The sequence below is a fragment of the Oryx dammah genome, unplaced genomic scaffold (genome assembly GCF_014754425.2).
Source record: "Oryx dammah isolate SB20612 unplaced genomic scaffold, SCBI_Odam_1.1 HiC_scaffold_29, whole genome shotgun sequence".
Classification (NCBI taxonomy): Eukaryota; Metazoa; Chordata; class Mammalia; order Artiodactyla; family Bovidae; genus Oryx; species Oryx dammah.
The window spans coordinates 33,880,204-33,894,614 of NW_024070213.1; the positions used below are offsets into that span (position 1 = coordinate 33,880,204).

At 36.7% G+C, this 14,411-nt stretch overlaps 1 protein-coding gene across 1 annotated transcript in view; it reads right to left on the reverse strand.

Moving 5' to 3' along the window:
* DNAI7 (dynein axonemal intermediate chain 7) overlaps positions 1-14,411 on the reverse strand; it is a 73,450-nt gene that overhangs the window by 7,442 nt on the left and 51,597 nt on the right. Inside the window, exons 8-11 of the mRNA XM_040234588.1 lie at positions 10,870-10,945; positions 9,674-9,834; positions 6,672-6,828; positions 2,180-2,394 (exon numbers count right to left, since the gene is read on the reverse strand). Of these exons, the coding sequence (XP_040090522.1) occupies positions 2,180-2,394; positions 6,672-6,828; positions 9,674-9,834; positions 10,870-10,945 (609 nt within the window). The remainder of the gene's footprint in view (positions 1-2,179; positions 2,395-6,671; positions 6,829-9,673; positions 9,835-10,869; positions 10,946-14,411) is intronic.

Here is a 14,411-nt window from a genome sequence, read left to right on the forward strand (position 1 = left end):
CAATAAGAAAAAAGAAGCTTTTGTATAAGTAAGTTAAAGAAATTATTACCTCATTATCATTCCAGGTCCAGCTGTTAGGTTCTTTATACAAAACTATGGTTTTTCTAGTAGTCATGTACAGATGGGAGAGTGGGACCATAAAGAAGGCTGAGCGCTGAAGAACTGATGCTTTTGAATGATGGTGTTGGAGAATATTCTTGAGAGTCTCTTGGACAGCACAGAGATCAAACCAGTCAATCCTAAAGGAAATCAACCCTGAATATTCATCAGAAGGACTGAAGCTGAAGCTCCAGTACTTTGGCCACTTGACGTGAAGGCCCAAGTCACTGGAAAAGATTGAGGGCAGGAGGAGAAGGGGGAGACAGAGGATGAGATAGTTGAATGGCATCACTGACTCAATATATATGAGTTTGAGCAAACCTCCAGGAGATAGTGAAGGACAGGTTCTTGGGGTTGCAAAGAGTTGGACACAACTTAGTGACTGAACAATAGCGACTATTTTTTTTTTTTTTAGAAAATCCTGTATTATCCTATATTAAAAAGAATGCAGGACAGACATATTTTAGGCTTGATCCAAAAGGTCCACCTCAAAGTTTCCACATTACCTTAACCAGTTTATCAACTCTTCTCAGGCTCATCTGAGCAGTCCAAGGATCTCTTTGGTCGCCTACTTTATAACTTATGATTTAAGAATACTGCATGTGCTCCTGTTGAAGCAGAAGAGCTGTTTGACAGCAGCCATGTTGCAACTTTTAAAGATCATAATTTTTTATATGTATACAATTTTAACATAATGCAAAATTATTATCCAGTTTTAAAGTTTGAAAAGTGGTAATCTAAAGGTGTATAGAGTTCACATCTCGATTCATGTCAATGTATGGCAAAACCAATACAGAATTGTAAAGTAAAATAAAAAATAAATTAATTTAAAAAAATAAAATAAAATATATTGATAAAACTAAAAAAAAAAAAAAAAACAAGTCTAATGATCTTCTAGCTTTCCTGCCACATTCATAAAGAATTTCAGGTTATATCTTTTTTTTTTTTAATCTTTTTAAAAACAACTTTCATGAGGTATATTTTATATATCATAAAATTCACCCATTTCAAGTGCACAGTTCAGTGATTTTTTTTTTTTTTTTTGGTAACTTTGTTGACTGGTACAACTATCACCATAAATCAGTTTTAGAGCATTTTCATCCCCTCAGTGAAATCCCTTATGCTTATTTATATCCATTCCCCACTTCAGCCTCAGGCAACCACTAAATCTACTTATTGTGTCTTTAAATTTCAGACTCTGTAATTTCATTTTTTTTTAATTATGAAAGTATAATAACATATTTAGAGGAGATTTGGAAAATACAGAACAAAGTTACATATTCTTCTACTATATGTTAGTTATTTTTTAAAGTAGATAAATTAAGATTTTTAGTTGGAGTTTCAATATCAAACTCTTAAAAATTAATAGAATAGACAGAAAAGTAGAAAGATATAGTAGGCCTGAAAAGCACCATGAACCAATTCAACATAATTAAGTTATACAATTTTCACACAATGCTGCTGCTGCTGCTAAGTCGCTTCAGTTGTGTCTGACTCTGTGTGACCCCATAGATGGCAGCCCACTAGGCTCCTCTGTCCCTGGGATCCTCCAGGCAAGAATACTGGAGTTGCCATTTCCTTCAATAGTAGGATAAAATTCTATTCAAGTTCCCATAGACTACAAACTAGGAGACAATGCAACATAACCAAGAACATAAAATAAGGTACAAAAATTTTGTGGTCTACAGGTATTGAAATCATAGAGTCAGACTCTGTAGCAATGGAGTTACTCAAAAGGGATTTCAAATGGCTGGGTGCCATCTTCCTGTGATAAGATCAGGAAGCCTCTTTAGAGTGGACTAAAAACTTTGAAAGTCATACTGCAACCATACTTAGAGTTTCACCAATTGCTCTATTCCTAGTAACTTTAGGGCACAAACTTATACTTTACTTTTACCTGTTATTTCCTATATACTCAATATTTTGTTTAGAAACTACAGCTCAAGGTATATTTTCAGTATATTTATAAAAGATATATTTCAATATGTAAATCATCAGTGATTGACTGTTTTGACACACACTCTTATAGTCATCAAAGAGATTTAACTCTTTGGTATGACTTGCTATAACAGCGGTTTACCTTAATTTGTATTTGAAGTTCAGTAAATACTGTTGTCACAGTCAGAAGTACTTTATTCACATCAAGTGGTCTTAGCTCCCATGACTGGTATGGCATATTAATATGGGCATCTTGAATTAAAGTAACAGGACAAAAAGTTTCCAGGTTGAATGTAATAAGTCTCTCTTCCGATTTGTAAGACACGTTGCTGATGCCATCAGTTTTCCAGTGTTTACCTTTATAATTGGGATTAATAAGACATTAGTTCCACTTTTTCCTCTGCAAAAATAAGATGAATAAAACCACTCCACTAACTTAAATATGTATAAATTGATTTTTTACAACAAACCATCTTCCTTGGAGTTTCTTCCTGTCTATAGGATCAAGTCCAGATTCCTCAGCATGGTCACAAGACTTTCAGAATGAAGCTCTGACTCTCATTTCTGGCTTCCTTCTTTGCTACTTCTCAGACTTCTTTCCAGTCACACTTTTCCTTTTCTTCCCCAACAATATCATATACCTGTAAGCCTCTGCACATGCAGTTCTTTCTTCCTAGAGAACATTTCCTTCCTCTTTTAAAGAAACTCCCTTCATCTTTCTTTTTAAAGAACTTTAAAATTCTTCTATCTTGAGTATACAATTATTTTTAGTCAATTTAGCCAGTTTTGCAATCATCACCATCATTCAGTTTTAGAATACTATTATCCTCCCAATAAGATCTCTCATGTCCATTTATAGTTAATTCCCATTTGCATCACCAGCCCCAAGAAACTATTAATATACTTAAAGATTTGCCTTTTCTTAATTTTCATTAACCACAATCATATAATAAGTGGTCTTTTGTGTCTCTTACAACTCAATAATAAAACACAACACAACTTAAAAATGGGCAATAAACATTTCATGAAAGAAGCTACATGAAAGTATAGTAAATACATAAAAAAAGATGTTCAATATTACCACTCATTAGGGAAATACAAATTAAAACTATGAAAAAACATTTCACGCCCACCAAGGTGGCTCTAATTAAAAAAAATACGTAATAACAAACGGTGGCAAGAATATGGAGAAATGGGGGACCTTGTGTTAAGCGGCAGGAGCTGTGGCTCAGACGGTAAAGCGTCTGCCTGCAATGCAGGCGACCGGGGTTTGATCCCTGGGTTGGGAAGATCCCCTGGAGAAGGAAATGGCAGCCCACTCCAGTATTCTTGCCTGGAAAATCCCATGGACCACGGAGCCTGGTAGGTTACCGTCCATAGGGTCGCAAAGAGTCGGACACGACTGAGCGACTTCACTTTCACTTTGTGTTGTGGTTATAGCTCCTTTGAAAAACAACTTGGCAGTTTTTAAACAGCTGAACATCAATTTACGCTTCAACCCAGAAATTCCACTCCTACCAATATACTTAAGATGAATGAAGACTTATGCCCACGCAGAATATACTGCATCAATGGTCTCTTAGTCTCTTAAGGACCTACTCAATATTCTATCCTAGGAGAAGCTGTCCTTAACACTCCAGATGGGGCCCAGTCACTGTTCTGCTCTGTAGCACTTTCATCTATTATATAGTCCCTTACTACTCTAGCCCCTTGTGTATGATATCTTTCCCTGTCTCCCTCTCCTACAACTTTGAAAATTCCTGGAAGAAGGAATTGTGTCTCATTTATCTCTTTCTCATTGTTTAGCATTTTATGAAATGAATGAATCATTGTTTTCCTAGAACACCCTCTTCATTTCCACTTGGCTTTCTTGTCTTCTCACGTGAAAGGTTCCACTGGCTATTTTTGACTTAAATTTTTTATAATTTTGGCATGTATTTATTTGAAAATTTACTGGAGAAAAGAAATAAAACACTTTTAGGCATTAATTTTAAAGCAATCAATAAAAAATAGTAGACAGGAATATATAATATTGTCCCTATGCACTTAAACTCTCCTCCTATTGAGGCCATCCTCCTAATGAGAATTATCTTGGATAATGAATAAAGTAATAAACAATAAAGTAATTCCCAACCTCAGCTGTCATTCCCATCTCTCTCTAGTTTTCATCTCCATACACCTACTTTTTAAAAAAAACTTTTTAAAAAATTGGTGTATAGCTGCTTTACAATGTTATATTAGCTCTATTTTTGACTCTTGAATTCAATATAATAAATAATTATATTAGAAAACTAAGTTATATATAGTTCCTCTTTCTGTTTTTACATTTACAAAATTATTTTAATTTGTAACCATAAAAATTGTTGTTTAGTCGCTAAGTCAGGTCTAACTCCTGGTTGACCCCGTGGACTGTACCATGCCAGATTCCTCTGTCTGTGGGGTTCTCCTCGCAAGAATACTGGAGTGGGTTGCCATTTCCTTCTCCAGGGCATCTTCCTGTACCAGAGACTGAAACCCAGTCTTCTGCATTGGCAGGTGGATTCTTTACCAGTGAGTCACCAGGGAAACCATGGAGTTGTAGATTCAGTTCAGTTCAGTTCAGTTGCTCAGTCATGTCTGACTCTTTGTTGACCCCATGAATCGCAGCACGCCAGGCCTTCCTGTCCATCACCATCTCCCAGAGTTCACTCAGACTCACGTCCATCGAGTCGGTGATGCCATCCAGCCATCTCATCCTCTGTCGTCCCCTTCTCCTCCTGCCTCCAATCCCTCCCAGCATCAGAGTCTTTTCCAATGAGTCAACTCTTCACATGAGGTGGCCAAAGTACTGGAGTTTCAGCTTTAGCAGCATTCCTTCCAAAGAAATCCCAGGGCTGATCTCCTTCAGAATGGATTGGTTGGATCTCCTTGCAGTCCAAGGGACTCTCAAGAGTTTTCTCCAACACCGCAGTTCAAAAGCATCAATTCTTTGATGCTCAGCCTTCTTCACACTCCAACTCTCACATCCATACATGACCACAGGAAAAACCATAGCCTTGACTAGACAGACCTTAGTCGGCAAAGTCATGTCTCTGCTTTTGAATATGCTATCTAGGTTGGTCATAACTTTTCTTCCAAGGAGTAAGCATCTTTTAATTTCATGGTTGCAGTCACCATCTGCAGTGATTTTGGAGCCTCCAAAAATAAAGTCTGACACTGTTTCCACTGTTTCCCCATCTATTTCCCATGAAGTGATGGGACCGGATGCCATGATCTTCATTTTCTGAATGTTGAGCTTTAAGTCAAATTTTTCACTCTCCTCTTTCACTTTCATCAAGACATTACTGTCATATAATTACTGCAGTTAGAGTCAAATTTTACTTGTTGTATTTCCCTGTATCATGTGGGATAACTGATCTTGTCTAATTCTAATTTTAATTTGATAAGTAAATATTTAGGAATGTTACCATTAAAGGAAAATGTGAAACCTCTAAAGCAACATGAAAGGAAAAAATTACCCAATGTTCATTTTGATATATTTTATGGTTTAATGTATTGATAGAAATATACTGTTTCTAAAACATAAACTATCTCTACACTAAACATCTTGTGGTTATGTCTGTACAAGCAAAAATGTAGTGTATTATAGCAACCATAAAAAAATTTAAAGTACAAAATAGTCTCTAAATTCTCTGCTCCCATAACTAAAGTAATAGCTCTGTGATTTAGTTTTCTTATTATCTAGACCTGTTATCTTGTATGCAAACCTTTTCACAAATAAATAAATGGATGTCGGTTAATTCACCTACATTAAAAACAAAGCTATTCAACTTTCATCTAAGAGTCGCCAGATTTGCATACATTAATTCACAAGACCAAGACCATTCAAAGTTTAGCCTGCCAGCCCCAAATCAGGTATCTGTTAATAACTGGTGAATGATTAACTTGTATTTGTTAACACTTCTGATTTATTGATATTTAACAATTTGAATAAGCAATAATTGCCCATGGTTCAACAGTTAAAAGTTATAGAGGCATATAGTGGTTGGTTTTTCTCTTTCTCGCGTTTCCCATTTGCCCACTTCCCATTCTCAGTTGTTGTTTAGTTGCTAAGTCGTGTCCAACTCTGCAAACCCATGGACTATAGCCTGTCAGGCTCCTCTGTCCATGGGATTTCCTAGGCAAGAGCACTGGAATGGGTTGCCATTTCTTTCTCCAGGAGATCTTCCCATCCTAGGGATTGAATCTGTGTCTCCTGCTTGGCAGGCAGGTTCTTTACCACTGAAGCCACCTGGGAAGACACCCATCCTCAGTACCTGGTTGTAATAAGCTTTGCAATTTATAAATCATTAACATTAAAATAATCAAATTTTAATCACCCCAATCTGAATTATTTGGCCATTTCAGGAGAGAGTAGGCTTTTCATTTGTTTTTGATTTGCTATACTATTTGATATTTTTATTCATTTCCTTCTTTTTAAAAACATCCCTATTCATTTCCATCAAAAGGAAACAAAGACCCTAGAATTGGCACAGAAATATGTATGATTAGAAACTCAGTTTACATTCTCCATTTCCTATTTTGATTTAAGGATTTATATTATTATACCTCTTTTCATTATATAATTATCAAAGCTGGTTAGGGCATGATTGTACCTTCAGCATCCCACCTTGCAACCATAGGATTCTCAAAGAAGATTACATTCTCATGAACTTCAAGCGTGACCTCTATGGGTGGAAAAACATTTTCTGCTTCAAGGTCTTCTGTAGTTTCTGGAGGATATGTATATTTCTGTAATCCCTCTTTGAGTATCTTTTAAAAATGACCAAGATAATACTAAGTTAGAAGCCGACTGGTAACAGTTTATGATGCAGAGTTATGCAGAGTAAGCTATATATGTTAAATAAACACCGCAGTTTGGTCACATTTCACTATAGATTGACTAACAAAATGTCACAACAAAATTAAAGATAATGATTGAGGGGAAAAAATCACTACATTTGAATGTAATTCAGAACTCTCCTATAGGCCAGATTCTAGGCTGGCTGGGACTTAACTATTCATTTTATTTCTCCAATAATTCTACGAGATGTGTATTGAACAGAGAAGATAATTGGGACTTAGAAAAATCAATTAATGTGCCAAAGATTACAAAATGACTTCAAGAAGGCACCAGAAACCAAAACTATTGGATTAGCCAAAAAGCTCATTTGGGTTTTCCCCTAACATCTTATAGAAAGATCTGAACAATAAAATCTTATAGAAAGATTTTGACCAACCCAGTAGATCTATAGGACCCCAAATCCCATGTTCCAGTAACTTGGTTAGGGTGTGTGGGTGAAGACAGAAAGAAGAATAAGCAACTTTTTGAGAAGTGTGGAAATAAATGACTGAAATTAAAAATCATCATGTTGCATACCTTAAACTTATGCAGTGTTATATATCAATTACATCTTAAAAAAGCAGGGGGGTAGTGAAGGGGAGAAAGTAAATTAAGCCAAGAGCAGATGTCTGTGGGATAAAGATTTGTCTATTATCAGAATTTAGCAGAGATGGATCTAGGAAAGGGAAGAAGATTACAAATGTTACAAAACAGAGGAAAAAACTGGACGGGGAAAATTTCTAGAGGAAGTGTGAGATTATTTAAAAGGGACTTAGAAAATGAGGAAGGTCTCTTCGTTGCAGGAGAGAAAAATAAGTGTGATGGAGAATACTCTGGGCTCAAATAGAGCACCTAGAGTAGTATCAGGATACCAGGACAAAATTCAGGAACACCAGATCTTTCTTTGCATGCATCCTTGAAATTCCCAGTTCAGGCTTAGACCTTCCTATGGATAAAGAGTTTAGAAAGCCTGTCTCCACCAGAGGGTGTCTTTCTGGACTCCACTCTGCCCTTCAGGTATTTCTGAGGTAGGGAAGGCTGATTCAAATAGATTCTTCAAAGTGGCTGCGTGCTAAGTCGCTTCAGTTATGTCCGACTCTTTGCGACCCTATGGACTGTAGCTTGCCAGGCTCCTCTGTCCATGAGATATCCCAGGCAAGGATACTGGAGTGTGTTGAACATGCCCTTTTCCAGGGAATTTTCCTGACCCAGGGATCAAACCCGTGTCTCCTGAGTTTCCTGCATTGATGGCAAATTCTTTATTGCTGAGCCCCTGGGGAAGCCCCTCAGAGGGGCTACAAACCAAATTATCTCTCCAGGGTCAACCTAATAACTGTATTCTCATTTATGAGAAGGGGAAAGGGACAGCAATATTATCCCTAAGAGGGTAAAAATTAGTTTAGAGGGGTCATGAAAAAATTGTACTCTTTTAGGTATAAAACACAAATACACATACAGCACATATGTAGATATACAGTATACATGTGGTATTAATATTCTATGGGGGACAGTTAGGAAAAAGTCTACAAAGCCTCTTTGGAGGGGTGATAATGAAAAAAAAAAGATAAATACTACACTAATTCAAGAATGCCTATGCATAAAGAAGTTATGGCTTCTTCTAGGCTCCTCTGTCCATGGAGTTCTCTAGGCAAGAATACTGGAGTGGGTAGCCATTCCTTTCTCCAGGGGATTTCCCTGACTCAGAGACTGAACCCAGGTCTCCTGCACTGCAAGCAGATTCTTTACCATAATGGGGGATTATCTGGGGTGTTGGCCACTAAAAGTTAAGCAAGTCAATACTAGTGCAAATGTTACTACTTACTGAAACAAGAGCGAGAACTCCTGGAAAAATGATTGACAGCTGCTACCATCAGTATCCTTGTTACTCAATGTGCGCTATCTGTGCATCAATACCATTGGCATTGCCCACATCAGTGCTTTGCAAACTTTCATGTGAAGTTACTATGCAGATTCGGTGGACCCGAGGTAAAGTCCCAAATGATGCATTTCTAACAAGTTCTCAGGTGATACAGATGCTGCAGGTTCATGGACCACACTTGTATATCAAGAATACAGACCAGTGGTTCTCAAACTTTGGGGTGTGTCTTTGCTAAAACACAGACTGCTGAGCCTTACCTCCAAACTTTCTGATTCAGTAGGACTGAGGTGGGGGCAATGGATTTGCATTTGTAGCAAATTCTCAGGTGATGCCAAATGATACTGATGCTCCCGGTCGAGGGACCACATGCTGGGAACCACTGATTTAGACTAGAATCCACAAACTATGGTCCCTGGAAAATCTAGCCTGCATCAGTTTTTGTAAAATAAGTTTAACTGGAACACAGCCATGTCCATTCATTTACCAATGGCTATTTTAATGTTACAGTGGCAGAGTTGAGGAGTTGCAACAGAGCTGGTATGGATCACAAAGCTGAAAATATTTACCACCTGGCCCTTTACAGAAAAAATTTGATGACCTCTGAAAATGACTGTCATTATTAAGGCCAAATTGGCATAATATAAACAGTGTTACAGGTTTACAATTAACATGTATGAATTCTAGTTTTAAAATCCATTATTGTTTCAGATTCCTCTCCTTTAGTATCTGATTTTGATTCATAAATTCAAGACAGCTTAAAATTACATTTTCCACATTTGTGCTTGTTTAATAGGGTTAAATCATTTTAGGGTTAAATAGATGTTAAATCATTTCAGATAAAGATAAAGCATGAGAAATTATTTTATCCACAAATTTTGATTCAAGAATCAACCTACTTCCACAATCATCCAGCCCTTCATTGGTTTACACTGTGGAGGAAGCTCCAAAATATCCAAGTGGTACACTCCACCCAGGGTTGTGAATTGGCATAAATCAACCTCATTTTCTTCAAGGAAATCGTGCTTTTCACAAGCGTTCTCTAACAGCAACTTCTGTGCTGAAATTAATCAGATTGATTGAGTTTCTAAATATATCACAACATTTCTGTATTTTCTTAGTAGGGAAATGAAAGCATTCTAATATTGGTAAAGAAAATGTTTATTTAGCAACTACACATTTTCAGAATGTGGTTAATTCAAAATCTTTCATTTGAAAGTGGGAATAGGCATGCATAATGTTAGGGTGCGGGGGAGGGCTCCATTTATATTTTTCATAGGTAAATTATCTCATAAGGATTACAGAAAAGTTATAACGATATAAACCTAGTTGACTGTTGATACAAAAGTGCGTTGGAAAAAGTGAAGTGGACAAGAAGTCTGTTATAAAGACTATGCTAAGAACTGTATAAAAAATACATTCCTAAGGAGTTTCTGGGAAAGAAGCAAAATGATAAAGTTAATGAAAAAGATTACATAAATCTCAAACTAGAAGTTCTGCAAATTCGACATCACTATCATCTTGACATTTAAAAACTGTATCCAATTGTTATTTGCCAGGATAAGACTAAATACAAAAGTGTGAAGAAATTTCTAACTTCATGTGTGTGCTTATGAATGTTCAAGGCAACATTGCTTGTAATAATAAAAATAATTAGAAATAACCTTATTTAAGTCCTTACTAATAGATGATAATGTCCCATAGCATTACATAGATACTTTTAAAAGTAAGGTTACCAATGTGTTTTGACTTAGAATAATGTTGAATATTATTCATTTAAGTAGAATATGTATTGCATTTTATGTGTATATGTACAATAACAAATATTGTTAGGTGAAAAAAAAGTAACTTTCAATAAGAATATTCATATAATATGACCCGATGGTTTTATTTAAAATCAAAAAGAGAGAGACAGAGTACAACAAATTCAAAAGGATTGTTAACACTGGTTATCTCAGTAGAGAGAGGAGGAAGAATTTTCACTATAAATATACTTCTGCAACATCTGAGTTGATTTTCTAATATCCTTGCGTTTCTTTTGTAAGCAGAAAATCCCAGTCAAGTTAAATTCTAAAAATGTGACTTAGAAGAATACCTGCTAAAACTGTTTCACTTAGTAATTTCATCTCCATTTCATATTTTGTGGTTTCAGGTTCTTCCTGGACAGGACACTACAGAGAAGACAAGGGCAGATGGGGGTGATTGTCAGTGTCTGCCGCAGCCCAGAGTCACCCCTTCCTATTCTAGTTCCCCCTAGCTTTCTGCTACCTTCACCCCAAATGGACACTTGCTCTGGTCTAAAACTGGACTCAGAAATAATACTTTAAAAATTAATTTAAATGAGAGCATATCTCCACAAAACCTCACAAGGCCAGGAGCTAGTCACTCAGATTCTCTGTGGAAAACCCCCAAGCACAAAACTGAGGGACTAGGAAGCCAGGCAAGCTATACAAATATTATTTATATTGGCATTTTGGTTTTAGCTAAGTTTTTGATTTTGCTTGATTTTGGCAATAAACTCTCTGAGTAATTCCAAAGCCTGTTTTTGGGTAAGCCTCTCAAGAAAATTAAAGATGCCATGCCCTAAAGTAATGTAGAAGATATTATTATATCCTGGTATAGCAAAACAGAATACTACTGTACAAAAAGAGGACAGAAGAGTTTAAATATGTCATGTGGCCCAGTGGTAAAGAATTTGCCAGCCAATGCAGGAGATGTGGGTTTGATCCCTGGGTCAGGACGATCCCCTGGAGTAAGAAATGGCAAACCACTCCAATATTCCTGCCGGAAAATTCCATGGACAGAGGATCCTGGCAGGCTACAGTCCATGGGGTCGCAAAGAATCAGACATGACTGAGTGACTGAGCTCACACGCACGCCATTAACTTACCTTTGTGAACTTAAGCAAGTCATTTAAGCATTACGAGTCACAAAGCCCTGATCTAACAACTGGTTTGGTATGCACCTGCGCACTAGACATATAACAGCTCTTGTAAACAATCCTAAGCTATTATCTTCATTTTACAAAAAGGGAACTGAAGCTTATAGAGATAACTGGTCTAAGGGTCCAATAAAATAATAAAAGTAAAGAATGTTGTACACTGTAAAACTACTAGAGAACTGCAGTGCTACTATAGAACTTTAGCATGTGTGTGCTAATATTTGCAAATAGGAAGGATTATATCCGGAAAAATTCATTTGCCCTCAAACACCACCTGTCCTTTTGTACAGCAATAGAAGAACCTTATACCAGAATCCTAGTCAGAAGCTTAACATCAGTTAATCCCACCATGCTGCTCATCCTCATCCACAGTACAAAGCCAAGTCCTTCTTAGTAGATGATCTTTTTTCTTACTCTCATCATTGTATTTTTTGTATCTTCCTTTTGACCAGGTTTAATACCATGCATTCTCTGCCAACCTTTTCATCAAGCCTCTGACACTTCTCACTTCCTAACTCATTCATTCAATGGAGCTTTACTGAGTGCCTGAATTGTCCAGGCATCACTAGGAGTAAAAAGAAAGAGAAAGCCAAGGTCCTTGCTTAGGGAGCTGCCAGTGTATTAGGGAAGCAGGTCAACAAAGTGGGTGTTATAGTGCAGGAAGGGGTCCACAAGAGAAATGCAAAGGAAGAGTGGTTAATTCTGTGGGAAAACAGTCTGTGGTGGTAAAGTGTGGACTAAATCTTGAAAGATAATTAGGTCTTCTCAAAAATGGTGGGAGAGAATTCCAGGTGTGAGTGAAGGTGGAAAGGTATGGAGCAAAACAGAGGGTTCCAAACACCCCCAAGTGGTCAGGTATGGTTGGAATGAGACAGGCTAGGAGGGTAAAGATTTTAAGCTGGAGAGAGGCAAGGTCCAACTTGTGGAGAGCATTGGATGCCGCTCTAAAGATTAGATTTTCTTCTATGGGTAGAAGAGAGCCCCCGAAAGACTTACTAGGAAAGTAACACGAAGAAATGCATTTGGAAAGGGTTTTTTATTTGGTGGCCAGATGATGATGTATTGCTTAGTAAAGAGTAGGGAATCCAGGGACTTTCTTGTTGGTCCAGTGGTTGAGAATCTGTCTTGCATTGTAGGGAACACGGGTTTGATCCCTGGTCAGGGAACTAGGATCTCATATGATGCAGAGAAACTAAGCCCATATGCTTTGGCTACTGAGACCGTGTGCTCTGGAGCCCGTGCCACAGCTAGATGGGCCTAGCACCGCAACAAAAGATCCCACGTGATGCAACTAAGACCTGATACAGCTAAATAAGTAAATAAAATAAAATAAAGAACTATTCAGAATAGGAAGTCCAATGCAAGAGGATCAGGGCACAAGTCAAGATAGATGCAATCAGGGTCATTAGAAGGAGCTTAGAGGAGAGATGATGAGGAAGTAAATCAACATAGCTTGGATGGAAAATGGATATAGAAGAGTGATTTTCAAATGCTTGGCTTAGGTAAGAAGATAGATGGTGGTAACAATTATTAAGAAAAGAAAGAATTGGTTTAGGGGGAAGAAAGTAGTAAATCTGATTGTGGATATATTGAATCTGAGATGCCCATGGGACATCTAAGTGGCCTTTGATATTTTCTACCATTAAAAAGCCAGCTGCATTTCTTTCTTACAGGAAGGTTTTCTCTGACAACAGAATCAAAAGATATCAAACCAACAAGGGAGTCAGGCTTTCTAATTCAGTTTCAAACATTTGAGAATTCTTTAGCATGTAGATCAGAATGGTTTTCTACCTTGCAGGGACACCAAAGAATTTAAACCTTCTCAACAGAAATTTGATAAACACAGTACTTCAATATGCAACAACAGGAATTTTATCCACATCTCTATCATCACATGATAGAACAATCTTGTATTTAGCTCAAAATATTGCCCTATAATTCACAATTTTTATAATTTTATGTATTCTTTAGCTTAATTGACTCTTTTTTGAAGCTAGACTTCTAGAGAATGGAAGCAATGGGTCAATTTATACTCTGGTGCAAGCTCCTGAATCTTGATAACTATTCTAGAATGTTTTCCTGTCATGACAGCTAGAACATACTCCTGCACAAAAAGTAAACTCCAAACCACATTTATTGATCCTATAATCCTTCAGCATTTTACACATTCTAAAGCTCCTTCTGTTTCTTGGCAATGATGCTGGAAAAAATGCTTCTTTCTTCATATTGTCATCATGTTTATATCTGCTAAAGAAAAGTACTCTTTCAACCTGTTTCAGAAAATTTTCCACGTACTTTTTTCTTATAGCTAAATTTTAATAAGTAGTGTTTTGTCAAGTCTCAACAATTACCAAAGTGGAGTTTTTCTTTGAATTACACTAAATTTATAATAAATCTATTTTTAAAATAACATTTTAAAAACTGCATGGAAATGTGGACAGAATATGAAGCAGAGAAGGTAAAGTATAACTAACATCTTGGTTCAACTGGTTTATGAATTGGCTTCTAACATGGAAGAACTTCATAGAACACTAGCAAAGTATTTTTCATTGCAACTTGATTATTGTGCAGTTACTGTAATGTGGAAATTATTTTAATATGTATGTAACTTGAATGTGCTATAAAACATAACTTGGATCATGAATAAGATCATGAAAGCTGACTCGAAATTCCAGAAATAGATCTCAGGAGCCACT